This window comes from Colletotrichum paranaense (genome assembly GCF_030867605.1).
Source record: "Colletotrichum paranaense strain IMI 384185 chromosome Unknown Scaffold_3.1, whole genome shotgun sequence".
NCBI lineage: Eukaryota > Fungi > Ascomycota > Sordariomycetes > Glomerellales > Glomerellaceae > Colletotrichum > Colletotrichum paranaense.
Genome location: NW_026848961.1, coordinates 2,749,074 through 2,771,576, shown reverse-complemented (window position 1 = coordinate 2,771,576; position 22,503 = coordinate 2,749,074). Strand labels below are relative to the sequence as shown.

The 22,503-nt window shown below is 50.4% G+C and overlaps 4 protein-coding genes across 4 annotated transcripts; 3 read left to right on the top strand and 1 right to left on the bottom strand.

The window, feature by feature from the left end:
- Positions 1-3,159: 3,159 nt before the first annotated feature.
- Positions 3,160-4,708, top strand: CPAR01_04503 (methyltransferase; the record flags this gene model as incomplete). The annotated part of the gene is made up of 5 exons (XM_060488783.1): positions 3,160-3,229; positions 3,358-3,855; positions 3,935-4,136; positions 4,198-4,443; positions 4,507-4,708. The coding sequence occupies 5 exons, from the start codon at positions 3,160-3,162 to the stop codon at positions 4,706-4,708; spliced, it is 1,218 nt and encodes a 405-aa protein (XP_060352989.1).
- A 1,681-nt stretch (positions 4,709-6,389) lies between these two features.
- CPAR01_04502 (KR domain-containing protein) lies at positions 6,390-14,060 on the top strand (the record flags this gene model as incomplete). The annotated part of the gene is made up of 4 exons (XM_060488782.1): positions 6,390-6,425; positions 6,485-11,794; positions 11,859-12,559; positions 12,617-14,060. The coding sequence occupies 4 exons, from the start codon at positions 6,390-6,392 to the stop codon at positions 14,058-14,060; spliced, it is 7,491 nt and encodes a 2,496-aa protein (XP_060352988.1).
- A 4,265-nt stretch (positions 14,061-18,325) lies between these two features.
- On the top strand, positions 18,326-19,984 carry CPAR01_04501 (NADH:flavin oxidoreductase/NADH oxidase; the record flags this gene model as incomplete). The annotated part of the gene is made up of 4 exons (XM_060488781.1): positions 18,326-18,424; positions 18,606-19,010; positions 19,129-19,281; positions 19,355-19,984. The coding sequence occupies 4 exons, from the start codon at positions 18,326-18,328 to the stop codon at positions 19,982-19,984; spliced, it is 1,287 nt and encodes a 428-aa protein (XP_060352987.1).
- A 302-nt stretch (positions 19,985-20,286) lies between these two features.
- Positions 20,287-22,473, bottom strand: CPAR01_04500 (uncharacterized protein; the record flags this gene model as incomplete). The annotated part of the gene is made up of 3 exons (XM_060488780.1): positions 20,287-20,890; positions 20,949-21,541; positions 21,610-22,473. 3 exons carry the CDS (start codon positions 22,471-22,473, stop codon positions 20,287-20,289), a joined length of 2,061 nt encoding a protein of 686 aa, XP_060352986.1.
- Between the last annotated feature and the right edge of the window lie 30 nt (positions 22,474-22,503).

Genomic DNA, 22,503 nt, shown 5'->3' with positions numbered 1-22,503 from the left:
CCCGATTACTTCCGCTCGGGAGATTGAGGGTCAGGACTTATTGACCTCCTGACCAGAGTCTGACCGCTGTGCCCAATCATGCGATGGCGTTTTCACCAATGCGGCATTGCCCAGCCCGCTTCCATCAACGACGCCAGAAGACTCCCCAGCCCCGAAATATAAGATCGGCGACTGTCGGGGGGACTTCTACAGCAACACGGGAGAAGATCGATAGTGTTTCCCCGTGGGTTCAAAGTAAAACTTGTACTATGCGTGACGCACCTTACCAAACAGCTGCTAGATTCCGCGCAGAGCTAAGGGATGTTTTCACGTCGTTTATTCGCACGGATCTAGACTAGGTAACACATATTGACAAAAGTACTGGTGTCAAAAAAATCTAGCGTCGCACGGCAACATAATTCATCAGGTTGTGAAAGTTTAGGACTGGGACCTGTAAATACACTTGACTTGTCGATATGAAAGATGGTTGGCAAATTTCATCTAAATAAAATTCTACATTTGGTCCTGTATACGTGACTGTAGTTGGTGTTGATACTTGATTTTTGAAGCAAGTAGCGATTCTTCAGTTGGTTTGCACTGCTCAATTGTTGGGTGGAGAAAATTTTTTCGATAGATTTAGGAGGGCACCCTTGTTGAAACTTGTGGACAACTTCTTCATTTCGACAATACACAACTGTGCCATCACCGGATTTCAGGCGGCCTTTATTCCTCCGTCTTACAGGCCTTGGATGAGGCAGCACATCACGTGTCATCAAAATCGGTCCTTCCACTGCTTACCTTATGACAATCTCAAATGAACATAATCAGGGATGAGGTAGGAATCGAGTAAATCACCAATTCGCTTTCGACAGAACACTGTGAAATGAGAGAGCTTTAAGTCGGCGACCAGCCCTGACTCGAAGCATTGTATAGATCTTCAATATCTCGATTGGCTTCGAAGACCGAACTGATGCTCAAGTTTGGAGAGCCACCGAACCTGGAGCAATCCTTGTGGCTAGGGGTCTGAATCCAGGGTTCGTGCCAATCGAGCTCCCACATCGAACTAAAGTGCTCTCGAGGTGGGCACCTGAACCGGCTGCGAGCTGAGGTATTTCTGTCAATTTGTTAAGTGATTAAAACAAATACACGAGAGTTCGAAAATGGTATCCGAGCCTAGTGCAGAGGTGGGAATGCAACGGACGCATTAGGGTCGGAGAAAGCTCCTTTTGAGGCAGTAGGCCGGCCGGCAGCTAATTGATGCTTCCCCGCTGCACGCTGCGAGGTCTGAGTAACGTGGCAAGCTACAAGTCATTTTCGACTAATATCTATCGACTTTGACCGTCAGAGTCATGATCAAAGGATGTACTTGTCATGAAGTTCCTTTTTCTCAATCTTAAATACTAAAACATCGGTGGATTCGTATGCCGAGAGTCACATAGCATGATAAGCGCAGACGGATCGGAAATCTCATTGCCGACCGCTGGAGATCGGGGTCAGTGTGGGCTGAGACTGCATAGAGGCCTGAACGTCCGTTGCTTTTTGCGATCAGCTCCGCTACCACTTCCCGGTAGAGCGAGATGCAGTTGGGCGCCGTGCGACTCATCACATATCAGCCCTGCCAGCTATAGGTACAGCGAAAGATTGTGGGTGGATACGCACCTCGGATGCAATGCAGGTCGATGGTTTTGAGTATTTGAGGAGATAAAGCACATGAATGGTCCTTGGCTCTCATGGGGATTCGGAAGTTAGGACGCAGTCGATCAATCCGATAATGACGTTGCTTGTATTCTGAGACGGTTTGGTCCACTAAACACGAATGTATAGAGGGGAACAACCATTCGATGACCGCAGGGAACTGGGACGCAAGAGTCTCAGTAATGGAATACGATTGACAGGGACGAGCGATGGAGATTCAGTCGAAAACGGACGTGTTTCCTCAAGGCTGAGGTTCATACCTGTGAACCTGTAAATCAGCGGTCAAGAATCGACAGTAAACTGGGATACGGAGGATTGGCCGTCCAGCGCGTGGGAAGAAGTGGCCTAGCAGGGCTAGAACAGTACTCGACTCGAGTCATCAACCTGATAACCGGGCACCTGGGAATGGATGATACCGGCTTGAACTGCCCTAACGAGACCCAATAAACGCCACCAGTTGTCCCACCAGCACTAAGGTACTCCGTACAAGGCGCGTCTCACAGGCGAACAGTGACTGGTGTTCAAGGGAGCAATTCCTACAGGCTCCGGGGTAATGCTGCAGTCATCAATGGCAGAGGCGACGGCAAGAATGACTTGATTCCCCTCTCTCAATCTCAGTCTGGCAGGTGGACGGTGCCACAATTACGATCGTAGCGCAAGCGCTGTAGCGGTCCGTCGCCGTCCAGAAGAAATCGCAGAAGAAACCGCTGAAGAGGAATATACCTTTCCCGTGTCCCTATCCCGACGGTGCTTGTCCGCACTATTGTATAGCCTTGATCGATGTCCTCATCGGTGTCAATGAAAGCCAGGAACATGGAGGACATCACTTGCCCTTGCTAGCGTTCATAAGCTTCTTCGAGATGCTCTGAGCGTTCGGTATGCGTTGTGTCTCAGGCCGACAAATTTCTGGGGCCTTCGTGACAGTCGCTCATAAGCCATGGACTCCTTCCGGATGATTTTCCTCGCGAGCTATCTAAACCTGCCGCGCCTGCTTCTTGGCCAGCCTCCTCCTGTTATCTACGCCAGTCCAGATGTCTCACGATCTCGTCGGGTCGTTTGAGACCAGCATACAGAGGATAGGAGGAAGAGTACTCCGTACTCTGTAAGACAAACGCATTCCATCCTCCAAACCTTAATCCCCTGCACGAATGAGAAGCCTAGACCTCTGAGCGCACCCGGACGCACTTTTTCAGCAACCCCGCCTCCACACTCTTGACTCACTTCCCGTTCACTAGGTTGACTGACGGGTGGTCCGATTCATGGGTCATCCAGGCTAGGGTAGCTTGAACTTCGGAGCCAGGGCCGCTAGAGATTACGACGCAAAGTCTCAACCAAAACATTGTCATTCTCTCACTCACCCTCATTCCAAACAGTTTCACAGAACTTGGCGAGGCTTCGAATTTCACGCGGACTAAGCTCAAAAGGCCCGAGTACGGCGGTAGCTTGAGTGCATACACTCAAGAAGGTCCTAGCCGTGCTGTTACGATGGGCACATCAAGCAATCCCGGAAGCCCTAGCAGGGGCCCTTCTGAGGGCTCGCGACGCGACGATGATGGTGAGCTGAATTGACTTTTCGATTTCGGGGATGGCCCTATAGAAGTTGAAACCTCGAAACAACAAATGATATCACAATTGTCGCGTCGGATCGCGTCTTATCAGAAGGATGGTAGTAACAAGAGACAGCAGCGTCAGCATCTGCCGCACCTACGGCTGGCGGCTCAAGCACGGAGCAGACGACGACGACGACAGTCTCCGATACAACGACGACATCAACCGATCCAATTCCAGCCCAATCAAGCATTTCCGGCCCTCCTGTACAAAGCTTCGCCGGGCCCTCCGCCGAACATCCCCTCGAGGCCGGCGGCACCGACGATGATGATGAATTTACTCCCAGCGTCTTTGACGGATCGTCAATAGCCGACGACAGGAGTCAAAGGACTGACTCAACCTCCCTGAACTCTAGCGTCTATGAGCATAGCTTTCAGCACGGCCGGCGTTACCATAAGTTCCGGCACGGACGGTACCCGATCCCCAACGACGAGACGGAGCAGAACCGCGAGGACATGTTGCATGCGATGATGCTGGAAGCCACGGATGGGAAGCTTTACTTTGCGCCTATCGGGGATAACCCACAGAAAATTATCGATCTCGGCACGGGAACTGGTATCTGGGCAATTGAGAGTGAGTAAAAATATCCGAATCTCTCTCTGAGAAACAAGAACACGCGGAAAGGATTTAGAACAGCTAACCGAGGAAATAGTGGGCGATTTGTTTCCAAGCGCGGAGATCCATGGCCTCGACTTGAGCCCCATCCAGCCCGTTTGGGTACCACCGAATGTCAAGTTCTTAGTAGATGATGTTGAGGATACTTGGTTGAACGGCACAAATTTTGACTTTGTCCACCTACGAAATATGGTGCCCGTTCTCAAGTCACCCGTTGGCCTGCTACGGAATGCATTCGAGTATGTTCTTTGGCTTCAAATCTCCACCTCTCCCGTACTTCGAATTAATTATACCGTGTAGGCACATGAAGCCCGGCGGCTGGGTTGAACTTCAGGATGTTGACGGCCAAGTTCACTGTGACGATGGCACGATGCCTTCTGACTGGCCCCTTGTCCGCTTCACGAACCATCTCGTAGAAGCATTCGCGAAGTTTGGAACAAATTCTCATGCCGCTGTGTTTGGACGGCAGTATTTGGAGCAGGCCGGATTCGTCAACATCCAACATCACACAGTGAAGTTACCGTATGGCACATGGCCCAGGGATAAGTAGGTGCCGTCAGAAAGTCCAAACAAATGATTCGTGACGCACTAACAATCTCCTTTTCTCAGAATTATGCGACTAATTGGCATGTATTACCGTACCGCCTGCGAAGAATTCTTCCCAGTAGTAGGTGCAATCCACTTTCAGATGTTGGGATGGAGTAAGATCGAGATGGAAGTTCTCTTCGCCGAATGTCGGAATGCCATGAGAGACCCTAATGTACATGCTTACGGTATGATGCATTTCTGGAGTGGACAAAAGCCTTTGTGAACAAGGCACTGGGGGGTCGCAGAACGAAGGAAAAGACATCGGCTAGCACGGCGACTGGGTTGGAGAGGGATAGCGACGGAACGCAAAGTCGGGCTCATAAAAACCTGTTTGATTGCACGTATCCTCCTTCTTGACGGGAGTGTTTCGGTGAATACTTTTAAATCCTGAAACTCGACTAATCGTCATGATGGGGATGCATTTCCATATTGACGAGTGCTTCAGCGCTCTGGTCTTTACGTTTCTGGGACATCGGGGCTGCCAACACATCATCATCAAGGATACGGCTGCACTGATTCGAGGCAATCAAGCCACGTCATTACTTGGCGATTTTCATTCGTTTAGAGGGCTTTGGCTGCAGGCGAGCCGTTGGGAATGCCAGCTAGGGATATTTATCATGCCACATGCTTCCTGATCAGGTGCGCATGGCCCCCATTTGATCTAAGGCTCAGGGACTAGCATCGAGCTGACTTTGTACCTCATATGTTCTAGGTCCGAAGACGGAGTGTCTTTTGCCGAGATGTTCCTTTTCATGCCCCTAACCCCTCCAGTCGGTATTTAGGTATGCGGCATGCCCAAAACGGAGCAGAACGCCCCCATTCAGGATCTGAAGATTTCTACCGGCGCAAAATCCAGCCAGCTTAGATGTTGGAACTGGCACCGCCACAAAAGTAACAAAAGTCGCACTCTCAAGCCGGACACTGCCGGGGTTTTGCGGCGGTGCGGAACTAACGTTTGCCGGAAAGGGAACACGGGGTCTGGGGGCATTAGCTGTGATTGAACAGTTGCTTGTCGATAGTTTGCCATCTGAATCCTTCAACAATAACCAGCATGTTCTTATCGACCAAAGTCCCTTACGGATAGCTTGAATTCATTACTCTGCAGGTACCCCAGGCTCTCTCTGATTAGTCACTGAGTTCTCCAGAGTCTATTGCGACACAGTCCATATCGACTTCAGAGATGTAAAAGATGCCAGTGATTTGGCATCACTGATATCAAAATGCGATACGAGATACCCTAAGAACCTAATTCTCTTGAATCTTGCCCCGCCGCTCCACTTCACAGAAATGAAAGACATTATCATTACTCAGATTGCATCTACGACGGCTCGGCATGATAAGCAAACAGTCTTGGTACCAGTAAGGGGCGGAAAAGAGGAACTTTGGTGCAGGTTGGTCGGGAGGAGCCTTTGCTGACGTTGGATCTTTCGTCCAATATTTCACGGCCCAGCCCTACCTCCGAAAGTCTGACGTCGGATGTTTGTGGACTTTGGACGTATCAACGCCATTATTTCACCCGAGGCGGATATGCGGCTTTCGATAGTCGACCCACGATCTACTGCACATCAGAATGACTTGAGTCCAGACGCGTATTCATCCACGATTTTACCTCTTTCAGACAGTATTATCTACGTTTAGGAATCAAACAACCTTGCCAAGATCGCCCTTGACCAAGATTGCTGACGCCAAGCCAACAATTGCCTATAATGGCAAAAGTATGTCACTACTTACTTTTGCTGGTATGACAGTCAGGATGAGAAGTTACTAAAGCTTGTCCTTGCCCGCCTAAAGTGCTCATCTTCATCAGATAGGTTCATCAGATCTGATTTTCGTTACCCAATTTACACGTTTGGTGGCGAAACAAGACATAGCCACAACTCTGGGCAGTCGTTGATAATTATACCATGGCGCCATTCATGGAATCAATTGCAGAAACGCCTGTAGGTCTCTTCCCGTAATGAATCTGAAAAGTCATCTCTAATACGCGATTTTCTCGCAGCCAAATGGGCAATTGGGGTCAGCGGATGCTCTGCCAACTGCTATGGAGCCCGTTGCGATTTGCGGCATGGCGTTGAGACTACCTGGTGGCATCGCAACTCCTGAAGAGTTCTGGCAATTCCTAGTGAATAAGAAAGATGCCCGATGCCAGATTCCTAAATCCAGGTTCAATGCGTCCAGCTACTACTCTGATACCGGAAAACCTGGTCACATCAAGACCCAGCATGGATACTTCCTAAATGACTCCGTCGATCTTGGGGCGCTTGATACTACGTTTTTCCGAATGCCCAAAAACGAGGTTGAGAGAGCTGATCCTCAGCAAAGGCTACTACTCGAGCTGACTAGAGAGTGCCTGGAAAGTGCCGGTGAAGTTAATTATCGCGGCAAGACGATTGGGACTTTCGTTGGGTGCTTTGGTGAAGACTGGCTCGAGACTTTGACCAAGGATAGCGAAGTTGTTGGCCAGTACAAGATTACCGGCTACGGAGACTTCATGCTGTCTAATCGGCTTTCCTATGAGTACGACCTCAAAGGACCAAGTATGACCATCAGAACCGGCTGTTCCTCCGCCCTCATTGGGCTTCACGAGGCCTGCATGTCTATCCAGCACGGTCAGTGCAATGCCGCAATCGTTGCAGGATCCAATCTCATCTTGGCACCTGGGCTATACGTTAGCATGTCTGAGCAAGGAGTTCTCTCGCCGAACGGCTCATGCCGGACTTTTGATGCGGCTGCCGACGGCTATGCCCGAGGAGAAGCTGTCAATGTTGTCTATGTCAAACGACTGAGCGATGCCATTCGAGACGCCAATCCGATTCGTGCCGTTATTCGGGGAACATCATCCAACGCAGACGGCAAAACACCGAGCTTGACAATCCCGAGTTTCGAAAGTCACGAAGCGATGATCCGTCGTGCCTATAGCATGGCAGCGATTAGTGCATCGGATATTGCCCTGACAGGATTCGTGGAGTGTCATGGCACCGGTACTCCCGCGGGCGATCCCATCGAAACGAGAGCCATTGCAAAGGTGTTTGGTGACTCTGGAGTTCACATCGGTTCTTGTAAGCCCAACATTGGTCACTCAGAGGGCGCTTCCGGCATCACATCGCTCATCAAGTCCATCATGGCCTTAGAGCACAGGACTATTCCCCCTAATATCAAGTTTGACCATCCTAATCCGAAGATTCCGTTCGAGGAGCAGAATCTCACAGTTCCAGTTGAACCAATACCCTGGCCTGAAGACAGAATTGAGCGAGTATCTGTCAACTCTTTTGGAATCGGAGGTGCCAATGCACACGTCGTGATCGAGTCTGCGGCGAGCTTTCTTGGTCGCTTTGGACGCCCATCTGTTCCAAACTCAATGTCAAGCATTTGGGACCAGGCACAGTTCATGACATACTCTGCCAACACGGCCGATTCATTGAGACGACAAGTTGTCAACAATCAAAAGTATATCGCCGAACATCCGGATTCTCTCAACGATATAGCGTACACCCTCGCCACCCGCCGCAGTCACCTACCGCACCGGGCATTTTCAATCATGGGAAACGGGGTCGAGCTCAGTACGTCGACATTTGCGAAGTCACCCAGCACACCTGCGGATCTCGCTCTTGTATTCACTGGCCAAGGAGCTCAGTGGCCAGGCATGGCGCTAGAGCTAATGTTGAGCAACCGAGTATTCGCACAATCGATTCGGCATATGGACAAAGTCTTGAGTCTGCTTCCGGATGGGCCGTCATGGACTTTGATGGATGAGCTTCACAAGCCAAAAGAGTCGAGTCGTCTGCACGAAGCCTGTATCTCTCAGCCGCTTTGCACTGCTGTACAGATTGCCCTAGTAGATACCCTCCGAGCCACAGCGAGCATTGAACCGTTTGCTGTCATCGGCCACTCTTCTGGAGAGATGGCTGCTGCTTATGCTTGCGGAAAGCTGACATCGAACGAGGCGATTGCAGCGGCATACTACCGCGGAGTCGTCTCATCAGAAGTCACCAAGTCGGGCGCCATGGCTGCAGTAGGGATGGGTCGAATTGATGTAACTCCGTTCCTGCGACCAGGCGTCGGGATCGCTTGCGAGAACTCGCCTTCAAGTGTCACAATTTCTGGCGATACTCATCTCGTTGAGGCAGTTCTCACACAGATTCGGGCGGCAAAGCCCGAGGCCCTCGCTCGTCTACTCAAGGTCGATACCGCATACCATTCTCATCATATGCAGGAAGTGGGAGATCGATACCTCACTTTGACATCTCCTCATATTGACGCCTCAAAGTCTACGGCCACATCTTCTCCTACAATGTTCTCTTCAGTGACGGGCAGTCTCCTGCCTACGGGTTGGGTGGCTGATGCGCACTACTGGAGGTCAAACCTTGAATCTCCGGTGCTTTTCAACGCAGCTGTAACTGAGTTGATTGAAGCTCACAAGACTCATAGTAGCAATCACCTAGTGTTTCTCGAAGTTGGGCCACACTCCGCCTTGGCCGGTCCTTTACGGCAGATTCTTGCGCAATCCTCCATGAACTTATCCTACGCATCCTGTCTCGTGAGGGCAAAGAACGCGACAGAGTCTTTCTTGGCAGCTCTTGGACAACTCTGGCAACTCGGCATGGAAATTGACTTCAACCTTCTCACCAATCCCGAACAAACTGCCAATGTGGTAGCAGACATGCCCTCATATCCATGGCATCATGATCACTCGTTGCTCTTTTCAAGTCGCATTTCCGATGAGTGGCGGTACCGAAGGTTTCCAAAACATGAGATTCTCGGCATAAGGGTCCCGGAAAGCAGTCTCAATGAGCCGGTGTTTCGCAACATGTTGTCCTTGGACCATGTACCATGGATTTCCGACCACAACATCAAGGGCGACGTTATCTTTCCATGCGCAGGCTACATTGGTATGGCTGGGGAAGCTGCAAGGCAACTCAGCACGGAAAGCTTCGCCGGCTACTCCATGCGCAACATTGTCATTGACATGGCAATGGTCTTGAGTGCGAACAAAACAACAGAAGTCATTACGAGCCTCCGGAAAGAGAAGCTTACAGACAGCCTCGATAGTCCTTGGTGGGATTTCACAGTTACCTCCTTCAATGGCTCCACTTGGATGAAGCATTGCAGCGGGCAAGTCAAAGCTCTTGAAGACAAGGCTCAAGCCTTGAAGAGACCTCTTCGGGACCTTCCGCGTGATGTCAATTCTGGCAGATGGTACCAAGCTCTTCGCAATGTCGGCGCCAACTACGGCCCTTACTTTCAAGGCTTGTCGGACGTCACTTGCTCTCCGACAGAGAATGTGTCTGCTGGTACAGCAACACATACCATTCAAAACGACTCCCACTACGCAATTCACCCAACGAAAGTAGACTTCTTTCTCCAATTATTCAGCGTTGCTGCAATGAAGGGCATTGGCCATAAACTCAACATCATGAACGTCCCGACATTCATCGAAGCCCTTGATCTTTACGATTGTGACTCTGAGGTACGGATGGAGGTCGAGGCAACTCAGACCCCACGAGGATTGCTTTTGGGAAGGGGATTTGGCCTTGATTCTGAAGAAGGAATGGCCCTTTCACTCAAGGGAGTAAAACTAAGTCCGCTTGAAAACGACGTAGCGGAAGAAGATATCGATCCTCATGCAGGAGCAAGGATTTTCTGGCAGGCGGATATCAATTTCCTCAAGATCTCGGACCTGATCGAGCCTCATTCTCAACAGAAAACCTTCAGCCTTACCCGAGATCTCACGCTGTCTTATATCAAGAAGGCCTTGAGACGATTAGAGGGTGTGGTGAGTGTGCAGCCGCATCTATCAAGATTCCACGCTTGGATGCAACAGCAACCAGTACTACCAGATGTTCGAGATGTAAACAGTAATGGCATTGATTTGGGTCTTTTTGGTCCTCTCGATGTTGCCATGCGTGTCGTTCTGGAACACATTGGTCCGATTTTCAGAGGCGAAACTGAGCCTCTCGAGGTTTTGTTGCCGAACAATATCTTGACCTCTGTCTACGACTCCTTGAACATCACAAACAGAGAGCCATTCTTCCGAGCACTTGGCCACTCAAAGCCGAATCTCAGAATCTTAGAAGTTGGCGCTGGGACGGGTGGAACTACAAGCAAAGTTCTTGACTGGCTGAGAGGACCGACAGGCGCACCACTGTATTCCGAATACACATATACCGACATTTCTGCCGGGTTCTTCTCGGCTGCGAAAGAAAGATTTAGCTCCTCTTCGAACATGTCTTTCAAGGTGCTTGACATATCCAAAGACCCAACCGAGCAAGGTATTGAGCCTGGGACTTATGACTTGGTGGTTGCGGCCAACGTTCTTCATGCTACTCCAAGTCTGAGGGAGACTCTAGTCAACGTCCGCAAACTTCTGCAGCCCCAAGGGAGGCTATACATGGAAGAGTTGTCATACGATGCCTTACCGCTCAATTTCGTCATGGGTGTTCTTCCAGGCTGGTGGCTTGGAGCTGAGGACCAGAGACCAGACCAGCCACATGTTTCGCCGGAGCGTTGGGAGGTAGAACTCAGGAATGCTGGGTTCGATGGCCTCGAGGACGTTGCCTATGACTCCGACCGTCCGAACAACTTGCTTGCTTTCATGATAGCCAGGCCTATGCCAGCCGCCACTACTGCCAGAGGTGTCACGATATTGCATGACTTAACTTCTTTGGGCTTCGGCAAAACCCTGCGAGACGTTCTGACGGGAAAAGACTCGCCGAGTGTGACTCTACACGACATCTCGGATGGTCTTCCATCTGAACCACGCGACTTCATCTCGGTGTTTGATCTTGAGACGCCATTCTTCGATGGTATCAGCCCGGAGGCATTCAATAAGTTCCGTGGACTAGTCACACAGGCTTCGAATCAACAGGCTAGAATCCTTTGGCTTACCGGCTCTTCTCAACTCAAGTGCTTCGACCCACGATGGGGGCAGACTATCGGCGCTGCACGATCTATTAGGAACGAACTGAGCTTAGACTTTGCAACTTGTGAAGTCGAGAAGATCGACCCGTCTTCGCTCAGCGCTATCTCGCAGGTTATAGACAAGTTCCAGAGAGCTCGCTATGGGACACGAAGCTCGTCGGAGTACGAGTACAGCATATTGGACGGGACCGTACACATTCCCAGATTATATCCCATCAATATCAAGGATGAACTGCAAGCGTGTCGTTCAGATCCTGTCGACTTGATTCATGATCTACGCATCGGTAGATATGGTCGTTTAAACACGCTTGACTGGTTACCAAAGGCAAAACAGCCATTGGGGGGTGATCATGTGCTTATTGAAGCCAAAGCCGTCGGCATGAACTTCAAGGTAAGCATGATATTCTTACGCTTCAAAGTAACACTACATGTGATGGATTACTGACAGTTTGTAGGACGTTCTCATAGCCATGGGCATCGTCGACTCAACCATGAGCAGTCTCGGTCTAGAAGCCGCTGGAATAGTCCGTGAGACTGGACCCGATGTTACAACTCTTGTCTCCGGCGACAATGTCTTTGTCTTTGGCGGCGGCTGCTTCTCCACTGGCATCACAATCTCGGAGAAGTTATGCGTCAAGATTCCAGACTCGTTGGCATTCCAAGATGCTGCTACCATGCCATGCGTATTTTCGACTGTTATTCATGGCCTACTTGACATTGGTCGTCTCACTGAGGGAGATTCTATCTTGATTCACTCTGCTTGTGGAGGTGTCGGCCTTGCGGCAATCCAGATCTGCAAGATGGTGGGTGCAGAAATCTACTGCACCGTCGGGAGTGATGAAAAGGTGCAATACCTTGAGTCGACATATGGAATTCCCAGAGACCGAATCCTCAATTCTCGGAACGATTCTTTCCTTGTGGGTATCAAGGACTTGACTGGCGGTCGGGGTGTGGATATTGTGCTCAACTCTCTCAGCGGAGAGCTGTTACATGCCTCATGGAACTGCGTTGCGGAATTCGGTAAGATGATCGAGATTGGGAAACGTGACTTCATCGGGAATGGCAAGCTCGCACTAAATGTTTTCGAGCTTAACCGGAGTTATCACGGGGTTGATCTTGGACATCTGATCGAAATCAAGCCCAATGAAGGAAACAGGTATGAATGCCTTTAGTTCGTGGGATGCATTGACTTAACTAATAGATCACTACATAGATTATTGAGACGAATCGTCGAGTACTATGAGCAGGGGCACATTGGCCCGATCACGCCAACAAAGGTTTTCGGCGCCGACATGGTGGAAGAGTGCTTCAGGTACATGCAAAAGGGCCAGCATATCGGCAAAATTGTGGTCACGATGGAGTCAATGAAGGAGGCTCAAGCAGTCGGGCCTGCTTCAAGCGGCCAGCCCTCATTTGATTGCGACTCGAGCTACCTTCTTGTTGGCGGATTGGGCGGTCTTGGACGTTCAGTCTCTAACTGGATGATCGAGCATGGTGCAAGGCATCTGGTGTTTTTGTCCCGAAAGGGCGGAGAGACAACCGAGGACCAAAGGTTTGTCGCCGAGCTCGAAGCCCAGGGTTGCTCAGCCATCACCATCCGAGGAGACATTAGTTCGCTAGCGGATGTCAATCGAGCCATCAAAGCGGGTTTGCGCCCATTGCGCGGCGTGATCAACATGTCGATGGTTCTGCGGGACCAAAGCTTTGCCAATATGAGCCATGACGAGTGGACAGCAGCAGCAGACCCAAAGGTCAGGGGAACGTGGAACCTCCATCACGCCTGTATCAACGCAGGCCTGGAATTAGATTTCTTTTTGCTCTTCAGCTCCATTTCCGGTACTTATGGGCAGAGAGGACAGGCCAATTATGCTGGAGCAAACACATTTCTTGACGCTTTCGTCCAATACCGGCAGAGTTTGGGCCTGAAGGCCGGTGTCATTGACGTTGGTGCTATGATGGACTCGGGCTATCTGGCTGACAACCCTATACTAATGGAGAGACTGATGGGACAAGGCATCTACGGCATCAAGATCTCTCAACTGCTGGACGCTCTGGCATTGGTTCTCAGCGGACCCGAATCCAGTGCTCATTACCCAAGAGCGTCATTCTTTGTCAACAACGCTCAGGTCGTGATCGGCCATCGCAGTCTCACATCTTTGAGTGACACGGCGAACAGAGTTCCATGGAAAGAAGATCAACGAATGGGATACTACTTCAACTTGGAGAACAGCCAGCAAGCTGCAGTCAGCACTTCTTCGGATCAAGGTGCTCTCTCTGCATTCTTGAAATCTGCAACTGCTGACATATCCATCTTGGCTTCGTTGGAAGCCTCGAGGTTTATTGCAAGACAGATTGCGGTACAGTTGTTCTACTTACTGTTGAAGCCGGTTGATAACGAAGAAGAGATTGACGTGAGCATGTCGCTTCAAGATGCTGGACTCGATAGCTTGGTGGCGGTAGAAATGCGCGGGTGGTGGAAAGGGGTGTTTGGATTTGAAGTTAGTGTTTTGGAAATGCTCGGCATGGGCAGCTTATTAGCCCTCGGAGAAAGAGCAGTGAGGGGTTTGAAAGAGCTTGTGGGGGAAGCAGGAGATGAGCGCCAGGAGCCTGGCGAGAAACATGACACTGAGGGATACTTGAAGCTGAAGATGCCTTGATAGTAGCAGCCCTTAGGCGTTGGGACTACAAACTATACTTAGGTTTACAGTCTGGTATGCACGGCCCCTTGATTAGAATGCTCTGAGTTTTCCTTATCATCTGTGTGATCAATCTAACGAGACAGGCGATGACAGTGGCGCTAATTGTTGCCTTTCCAGACATCTCTCTGCTTTGCGCTGTCATCCAACTTCGGGAGCAGCATAAGCAGTGCAGCGAAGATATCCGTAGGTACGACGTGCAAACTCGAAAGGTTTTAAGTTGCTTTAAAGTCTCTGTCTCGACTATCATTCTTGTATGTGGAAAACTGAAGCCATTTTCTGGCGTGAAATTTCGCGCTTCGTGTATGTAAAGAATGACTTTCCCGGGACCATGCTCCGGCAATGCGGCTGTACACTTAGTATGAACGGATTTGCAGTTCCTGAGATGTTCTTTTTGACCTCAGTTCTAGTACCGCAAAGAAGTACCAAACTGCATTGGAATCTCCGCTAAACCCCCGCTGAATTTCCGCCGGTGTTTTTACCGCGCCGCCGTGTTTCTCCCGAACCGAGACCCACACTGCGTATCCGTTCAACCCCGAGAAAGCAACCAAAGACTGTCGGAAACGGGTGCATACGAAGTTCAACCACTGGTTGCAATGATAATGTGGATTATCTGAACTGGGATCAATCGAATGGTTCAAGCTTCCTCAGACTCCGCTCCAATTTATCACGGAGCCGATCCGTAGTCTCTCCTTCCAATACCTACATACTCATCACCCATGTAGTAAGTTTTCTTGGCATGCTCACCATATTCGAATAGCCAATCCTCTTATCATGTCATGTCACACACAAACAGGTGTCTGGTCTCTTTCCGGACATTGGTCCCATCCTATGATTGGCAACCAAACTCAAAAAGGACAATGAATAGAGACCCTTGCCTCCACCATCTAATTTGATGACATACATACAATCAGCCCGCAATTCAGTCTCCAGCGATCAAGTAAATTTGAAGCAAGAAATACCCAAATTCCCTACATACTTTTCATTTTTCTGATAGTGAGGCGGTGGAAATGTCACTCTAGCAGGGTTAGCTGTCGAATTAAGCCCGGCTAAGTAGCAAGCAAGAGACGCAAGCAAGAAGAGACGCAAACATCGATCTGTCATTTGAGGTCCATTACACTCTTACAACGCCGCACCTCACAGACGCATATCGCTACAATGCATTCATCTGATTCGGCCAAATTATCAAGTAGAATATCTAATGGAGAAGAGTCAATTTGACGAAAGCGGAAGTCACGACGATCAATATTGCAATCGCGGGGTTTCTGAATTTCACTTGTGAGACACTTGATTGCCTATCTTAGGTAGTAGCCTAACTGTACCTTGACAAGAAAGTCGGGGTTTGATTATGGATTGGCCGCTAAGACTCCGATCCAGGTTTCCAAAAGCGACATTCTTTCTATTACCCACTCACCGCGAGTCCACCTTGATATTCGCTTTGCACTCTCACATCCGTTTTTCAGTATAGACCTCTTGCCCCTAGTGTTAACCATATCTGTCCACGGGTATCGTACCCTTCAACATGCTCAACATGCTACTAACCACTCTCAAAAAGAAGGTCGCTCTGGCACTTACGTCCGAAAGTTCCATACCGTAGTAATCAAAATCTCGGACTTGACCCCCTTTTCAACCTTGTCTGATGCCGGACACTCTACCGAGGATGGCACCCCTGCCGACGCCCCAGTCGGGTGCCGAGGTCGGCACTTCACGCCCAAGCATTTGATCCCAACATGTAGGGTACGGATACGCACGTCCAGCTTCACCGGCAGTATCGGTGTAGATAACATTCGTCTCGAATCGCCGCTGCCAAGTCGAACTCGGAGAGTGTTGCATTAGAGTTGATCGGCTCCTAGCCCGTTGTCTTTTTAAATTCCTTCTGGGGCGGACATTGTCCGAGCGGCCGCCGATGGGCTTGCATATCCCTCACAATAGAGAGGCAAGGATATCGTTTCACTATCGACAACCAGTTTCTGACACTTGCACGAGAGAGTCGCCGATAAAGGCATCATGCAATTTGAAGGTCCTGGCGTCTACGCAAAGCGTCCGAGGCGGTGAACGGTTGTCGAAGTGCCGCGTTTTCGCCACAATCTCACCACGTTGACCTTTAACGAAAATACGGATTGGTTTCTTGAGGAATTTGGATAACAAGAGGTGCAGCATCTATGTGGGGATGTTGCAATCGGTGAGCGAGGGCGCTACGTCTACGGCTGCACCTCCAAATAGTCAACTGTCGTCGTGGATCCTTAGAAAAATGCACATATCCTCAAGGAAGAGATTCCTGGTAGCAAACCTTGACAATGATTCGATTCGAAACTGCAGACGAAGGTCTGGAATTTGTAAATGAGTCAATAACATCTTGTTTGGTCTAGACGCAATGAGATGGATCATGGAGATGGGACGAGCGCTTGTGTTTTCCAGTCTAGAGTGCGAGTGTCAATAAGTATGAAAGGTTCGACCCGGCTATGCTGTAGGCAGGCTGGCACTTTGAGTTTGTATCTTTCGGGGCATGTTGCTTCTCGTAACTACAATAGCATTCGAATACTAACACAGTTCAGGGAGTGTGGCCGGGATGTAGAGAATAGATGAAGAACGATTCAATACCGGAAATCAGTCTAAAAGTGTACCTACTATAGTGATGTTGGGCTGTTCAGAGGCATGACGTTGAACGGAAGTCACACATATTGCCGTTCCTCCACTGTTATCTCCCTGCAGGTGCTCAATATTCACACTTTGTAAACGCGCAATAGCCCTGTGTATCGCTGTTCTGACTGGGGACTTGACGAGAACCACAACATCCACCAAACGGCCCAGAGTAAGTTTAATAATCAATTGCGGCATCGCTCATTACGACATGTGTTGGTACTCTTCGTCATTGAAAAAAATGTTCCCGTGAGACCGCAAATCTACAAAGCATGTTGTGGACTACTCTCGGCGCACAATCATCTCAAAATTCGTGCTTGTCTCTTACGTTTGTCACTGAGTTGAGAGGTCCTTGACTTCCATCCGATGCTGACTTGAGATGGGATAGAGACCATACTCTGGTGGCGTCAGAGTTCTACAATTCGTACACTGTAGTACTCCGTACAAATACCGACTATCTGGTATGAGTGATTACAGTAGGGATGTCTTGGACAGCAATCATGCAAGGCGCTCGAAATTCCAGCCCAAATTAACCGAACCTTGACGCTCAGCTGCAGCCACAACTAGAAAGGGGCATAAAGTGCCTATCAACGTGAACGGACCTGTCGCCGTCATGAGGGTAATAAGGCGATGGAGGACACACCATGGAATAACCGACATTGAGCCGCTAACCACACGATCGGCGACTGAATTGACGCCGCTTGGGACTTTGTGGCCGTGTCCTAGGGTGGTATCCGCCGTGTCGGCGAGTCGGCGAGACCACCCACCGTGAGCAACATTAGACCGCGTGTCGGCAGGGGTTCGGATCCTTCTGGCATGCAGACCTTGGTCAGCGATGGCCTGACGAACCAGCCACTCAGTTACGGGCACTACGGCATCTCACAGTTTTGAGACAAATTTCCAGTAACCGGCTGGTGCCAGAGCGGCAAAATTATCTCAGACGACCCGCACCAAGTTCGCCGTCTGATGCGAAATAGGTAGCGAAGGCGCGAGAGTATCATGCTTTGGTGCTTGGGGATTGAGTCATCATTTGTATTTTGTCATCCTGTCTTTCTGTCCCACAGAGGTAGGTTAATTTTCCCACTTGCTAAGTTTGGTAAGTAAGTTAGTAATGCACCCTGACTAACAAGTGCGCTCTTACCTTTGTAATACTGCTTGCACAATTCGTGCGCCGTATGCAGCCATCAGCATAGTACAAAGCCACCGGTCGAAACCGGTATGGTCTTGGCCAAGAATCGGAGTACACATCGGCGTCGCAAGCAGCGCCAGACGCAATGAATTAAGCCGATTTCTCAGCGAACCACCGACTTCCGTCTTTGGCGCATATGACAGTAATTCCTCAGCATCGAGCGGCTCAACAGTTCATCCTCTCTCGCCGACATTTGTTGTTCTTGATGTTTTGAAATGTACGACAGTGAAGTCACAAAGCTATTATAGACTCTTCATTTTCCATATAAAGTTCAACGTTTCTTGATCTCCGTCAAGGTTTGTTTGTCGTTCACAATAAGCACGGACAGAGAGAACAATATTCGTAAATCCCTACTCCCATCGCAAAGCCAGATATAACATCATCTCCACTCAACAAAATGACCAAGGTCGAAGCTCCGCTGGCCGCAGACCAGGCACCAGTTCCCGGCGCATTGCAAGTCTCAGACCCCGGCTTGATCAACGAGGGAGCCAAAAATGTAAGACCCCTACCCCCAGCGCAGCGAGAGGCGTTCATCCTGTGGAATACCTTGCTGCCAGCACTGAGACGGTGACTGCACCGCGGGAAATCCTCCGCGAGACCACTGTCTCGAGCTCACAAAGTGCCGTACGCGTACTGATTAGCCCGGATGAAAGGTTCCGTACTTCACCCCCATCCAGGACCCAGCCGCCGGGACTGCTAGGGACTCTCAGCCAGGCGGCACCCTATTCTCGCCGCTCAAGATCCGCGGCATGACGCTCCACAACCGCATCATCGTGTCGCCCATGTGCCAGTACTCTGCCGACAATGGGCACATGACGGCCTGGCACAAGACGCATCTCCAGAGCTATGCGGTCCGCGGCGCTGGGCTGGTTTTGACGGAGGTCCAGGCCGTGGTGCCCGAGGGCCGCATCTCGCCCGAGGACCTGGGAATCTGGGATGACTCGCAGCTAGTCGCCGCTAAGGAGGTTATTGACTTTGTCCACAGCCAGGGAGGGCACATTGGTGCCCAGATTGGCCATGCCGGCCGGAAAGCGAGCACCGTTGCACCTTGGATTGACCGTAAGGCGGTGGCAGGCGAAAAGGTATCTACTTGGCATCCTGAACCCCAGTATCCGTACTTTGGAGAGCTTCGGCTCCCGCATCAAACACACTTGCGCGGGTGACAGTGACGAGCACACAGCTAACACACATTCATTACAGGGTCGGGGATGGCCCAAGGACGTCTATGGACCCTCTGCCGTAGCGTACAGTGATGACACCTACGTTCCCAAAGAAATGGCCCTGAAAGACATTGAGACTCTGAAAGCGAAATGGGTTGATGCCGTTAAGCGTGCTGTCAAAGTTGGATACGACGTAAGTTTCACTGCCGGGGGCCCCAGTTAATCACTGTCCCTTTTTTGTTTCCAGCTGTTGAATTATTCTACAGACCATCGAGATCCATGCCGCCCATGGGTACCTGATCAACAACTTTCTGTCGCCTACGTCCAACACGAGGACCGACCAGTACGGCGGCAACTTCGAGAACCGTTCCCGCCTGCTCGTCGAGCTGACGGAACTGACACGCGCCAACGTGCCCGACGACTATCCGGTTCTGGTGCGTCTCGCCGGCACCGACTATCTAGAATTTGACCCGTCGATACCCCAGTGGGACATCCCTCAAGCCCAGAAGCTCGCCAAGATCCTCGCGGACAAGGGGGCAGATTTTCTCGATGTTTCCGCCGGCGGGCAAGATGCGAGGATGAAGGTCGTGCCCGGACCCAAGTACCAGGCGTACATAGCGGAAGCTATCCGGAAAGCCGTTGAGGGCACCGGTACCCTGGTAGGGTCCGTCGGCGGCATCGCGACGGGGAAGGACGCCACGGAGGTCTTGGCGGATGGCCAGGCAGACGCCGTCCTCGTGGGCCGGGCGTTCCTCAAAGACCCTAACCTGGTATGGACTTGGGCTGACGAGTTGGACATTGACGTCCATGCTCCTAGTCAATGTGAGTTGAAGAGTCTCTCCATTTTCTCCAATCCCAAAGAGCGTTTTCTTCTCCATAAATTAGACTTTGGCTAAACTCATGTTCCCAGACGGTTGGCCTTTCGGACGCACAAGGACCCACAGACCAAGCAAGCATTGAGTTCTGAATTCTTGGAATCATGGCTTGGCCTCATCCACATTTCCGTGCCGTTTCCGAGGATCGAACGGTCTTGGTCTTCTAGAATGGGATCGAACGGCTTCAAGGTGTTAGGTAGTAGTCTTTTTCCTCTATAGAATCGCATGAGTTGAATCATTCAATGATCATTGAATTTTGTCCCATCCTTGTTTTACGCCGTTCTAGAAGTTTCATTGTTCCCACGGATTGCGTCACCCAGAATTCATATGTCTTCGCCATCATCAGACGGTGGTTGATGCGGATGAGGATGCGAGTGCGGATGCGGTTGACTTTGGCCGTGAGATTGTCCCGTTGGTGGCTGATTCCAAGGCGGGTAGCCCAACGGCTCAAGTGCCTGCTGAGCTGCAAAATAACCGTGACCACCCAAGACTGAAGCATCTTGGCCAAACATTTGCACGTCGCCTAGGATGTCGTCGACTGTCGCATTCTCCAGTGAGAGGGAGGTCTTTCCCTGCGCGGTATTCAAAGCCTGGACTTGGTCTAGCCTCTGGGCATACCACGCTCCTTCGTGTGATCTCTGCTTGTGGTAAAGCATAGCCTGGTCGCATAGAGCCTCGATTACCCTCCAAGCAGCAAACTTGCGCATGCTAATGTCCTCGTTATTGTGTCTGCGGAACACGATGTTCATTTGCCGCCATGCTCGGTCCGTAACCGGGTGTTTTGGTTGTTGAGCGAGGCCGATGAGAATGTTTGAAATCGTAAACGGTGTCGTCGGCCATCTGTAGATCCAGCCACAATGGCTTTGGAGAGCCACTGCTTCACCACGCTCTGCTTCCTCCAGAATTTCTACACACTCTTGATAGAATCTAGAGATTGTCAATGTTAGTAAGTGTCAAAGCCTCTTGGCTTTACGTTCCAACTTACCCCGATCGGAATTCAGCATCTTGACCAGCACCCGTATGTCGAGCCACAACGGTCTCAACTAGAAGTCGCATGCTTCTCATACTTGTTCTGAAGTATGAGACAATTATTGCATGACTTGCAGAGCTACCGTCAACGTGGGATATAAACTTGGCCTTGATAAAGCTCTCAGTCTGGTCAATTATCCTGTTCAGCTCTTCCGGGCTCGTGTCGTTCCTCCTTCGCGTTATTGATTGCATCGTCCTGAAGAGATGCTGTCGTATCAAGACAAAAGACATGTCTGTGATTCCATCCTGATCTGGAGGGGTAGAGCCTGGTTTTGCAAATCGATTCGGCATCCACTGGCTGTCGTTTGCATTCTTTGCGGGTTGGACGTCGGATATTGATGGCAGGCCAGAGTCTGCACCCTCCAAATTGTACACCGGGTTGTCCATGATTTCGAAGTGAGTCCAGACTCGGCGTCTCATATTTGCTATCCATGGCGAATAGCTATAGTGACTCGGATCTCGGTGCAGTCCGAGTCTTGTTCCGAATCGACCAGCCAATCCGAGGAGAGAAACTGCAACCTCTCCATCACCCGTGATGAATTTTGCTTGCTAGGAAAATTAGTAAAGACTATCTTCAGAGTTGTGAGTGGATGGTAAGAGAAAGTGGCCGAACGAACAATATGATAGAGCAGAGCAAAGAAAGCCAAAAGCTTCCTGCTCCGCAAAATATCTGCTCTCTCAAGGGCTAGTTGGGTAGCTTCCTGCAGGTGTCGAAGGAGATCCTTCTTTGGTTTGCCTAACCTCTCTTGGATAAGGTTTGCCGGCAATGCCGCAACGGTCATGGCTTGGGTTGCAAACATGCCTGCCTCCACGTCTATCGGGATTTTGTGGACGCCCACTCGGAAATCTGTGATTTGCTGCCGCCAGTAGGACTCGTGGACTATCCGAACGTAGGGCTCAACATGTGCAAGGAAAAGGTCGGTCAGGATATCTTCCTTTTCGGGTTCAAGGTGTAAATGAGAAAGATCGGCCAGAACGGGTGTTCGACCAATAGGCCAGGAAGACGGACTCGCGGGGTTTTTGCCCGTCTTGTCCGAGTCGATACGGAATAGGCATCTTGGTTCGTAGACAACGTCTTGGAGATTAAGCCAGTAGTCGGGACCAAGATAATAGGAGACGTTCTCGTCGTAAACCTGCATCCCAGGATCTCCAGCCAGGGACTCGTCTCGTTCGTTGTAAAACTCGCCAAAGTGACTTGTTGCTGGACTCGCAGATGGAAACGAGCTGCTAGTCGCCTTGAGTGATTCTCCTCGAACAGACATGCCCTTCATCTCCTCGATCACCCTTTCCAGTCGGTCGACCCTCTCCTGCAACTGCTGTTGGCTTTCGGGGCTGGGGATGCCGGGCTCCCTCTGGGGGTCGTAGACACAGGAAATGCCATGACGAACACAGTTGAGGCATGGCTTGGCCTTATCGCAGCGGACCTTTCGACGTCGACATCCGTTGCATGGTTTGTTGAAGTTCAACAAATTGGACGACATGGTTGTAGTTGAAAAAATCCCTAAAACTTG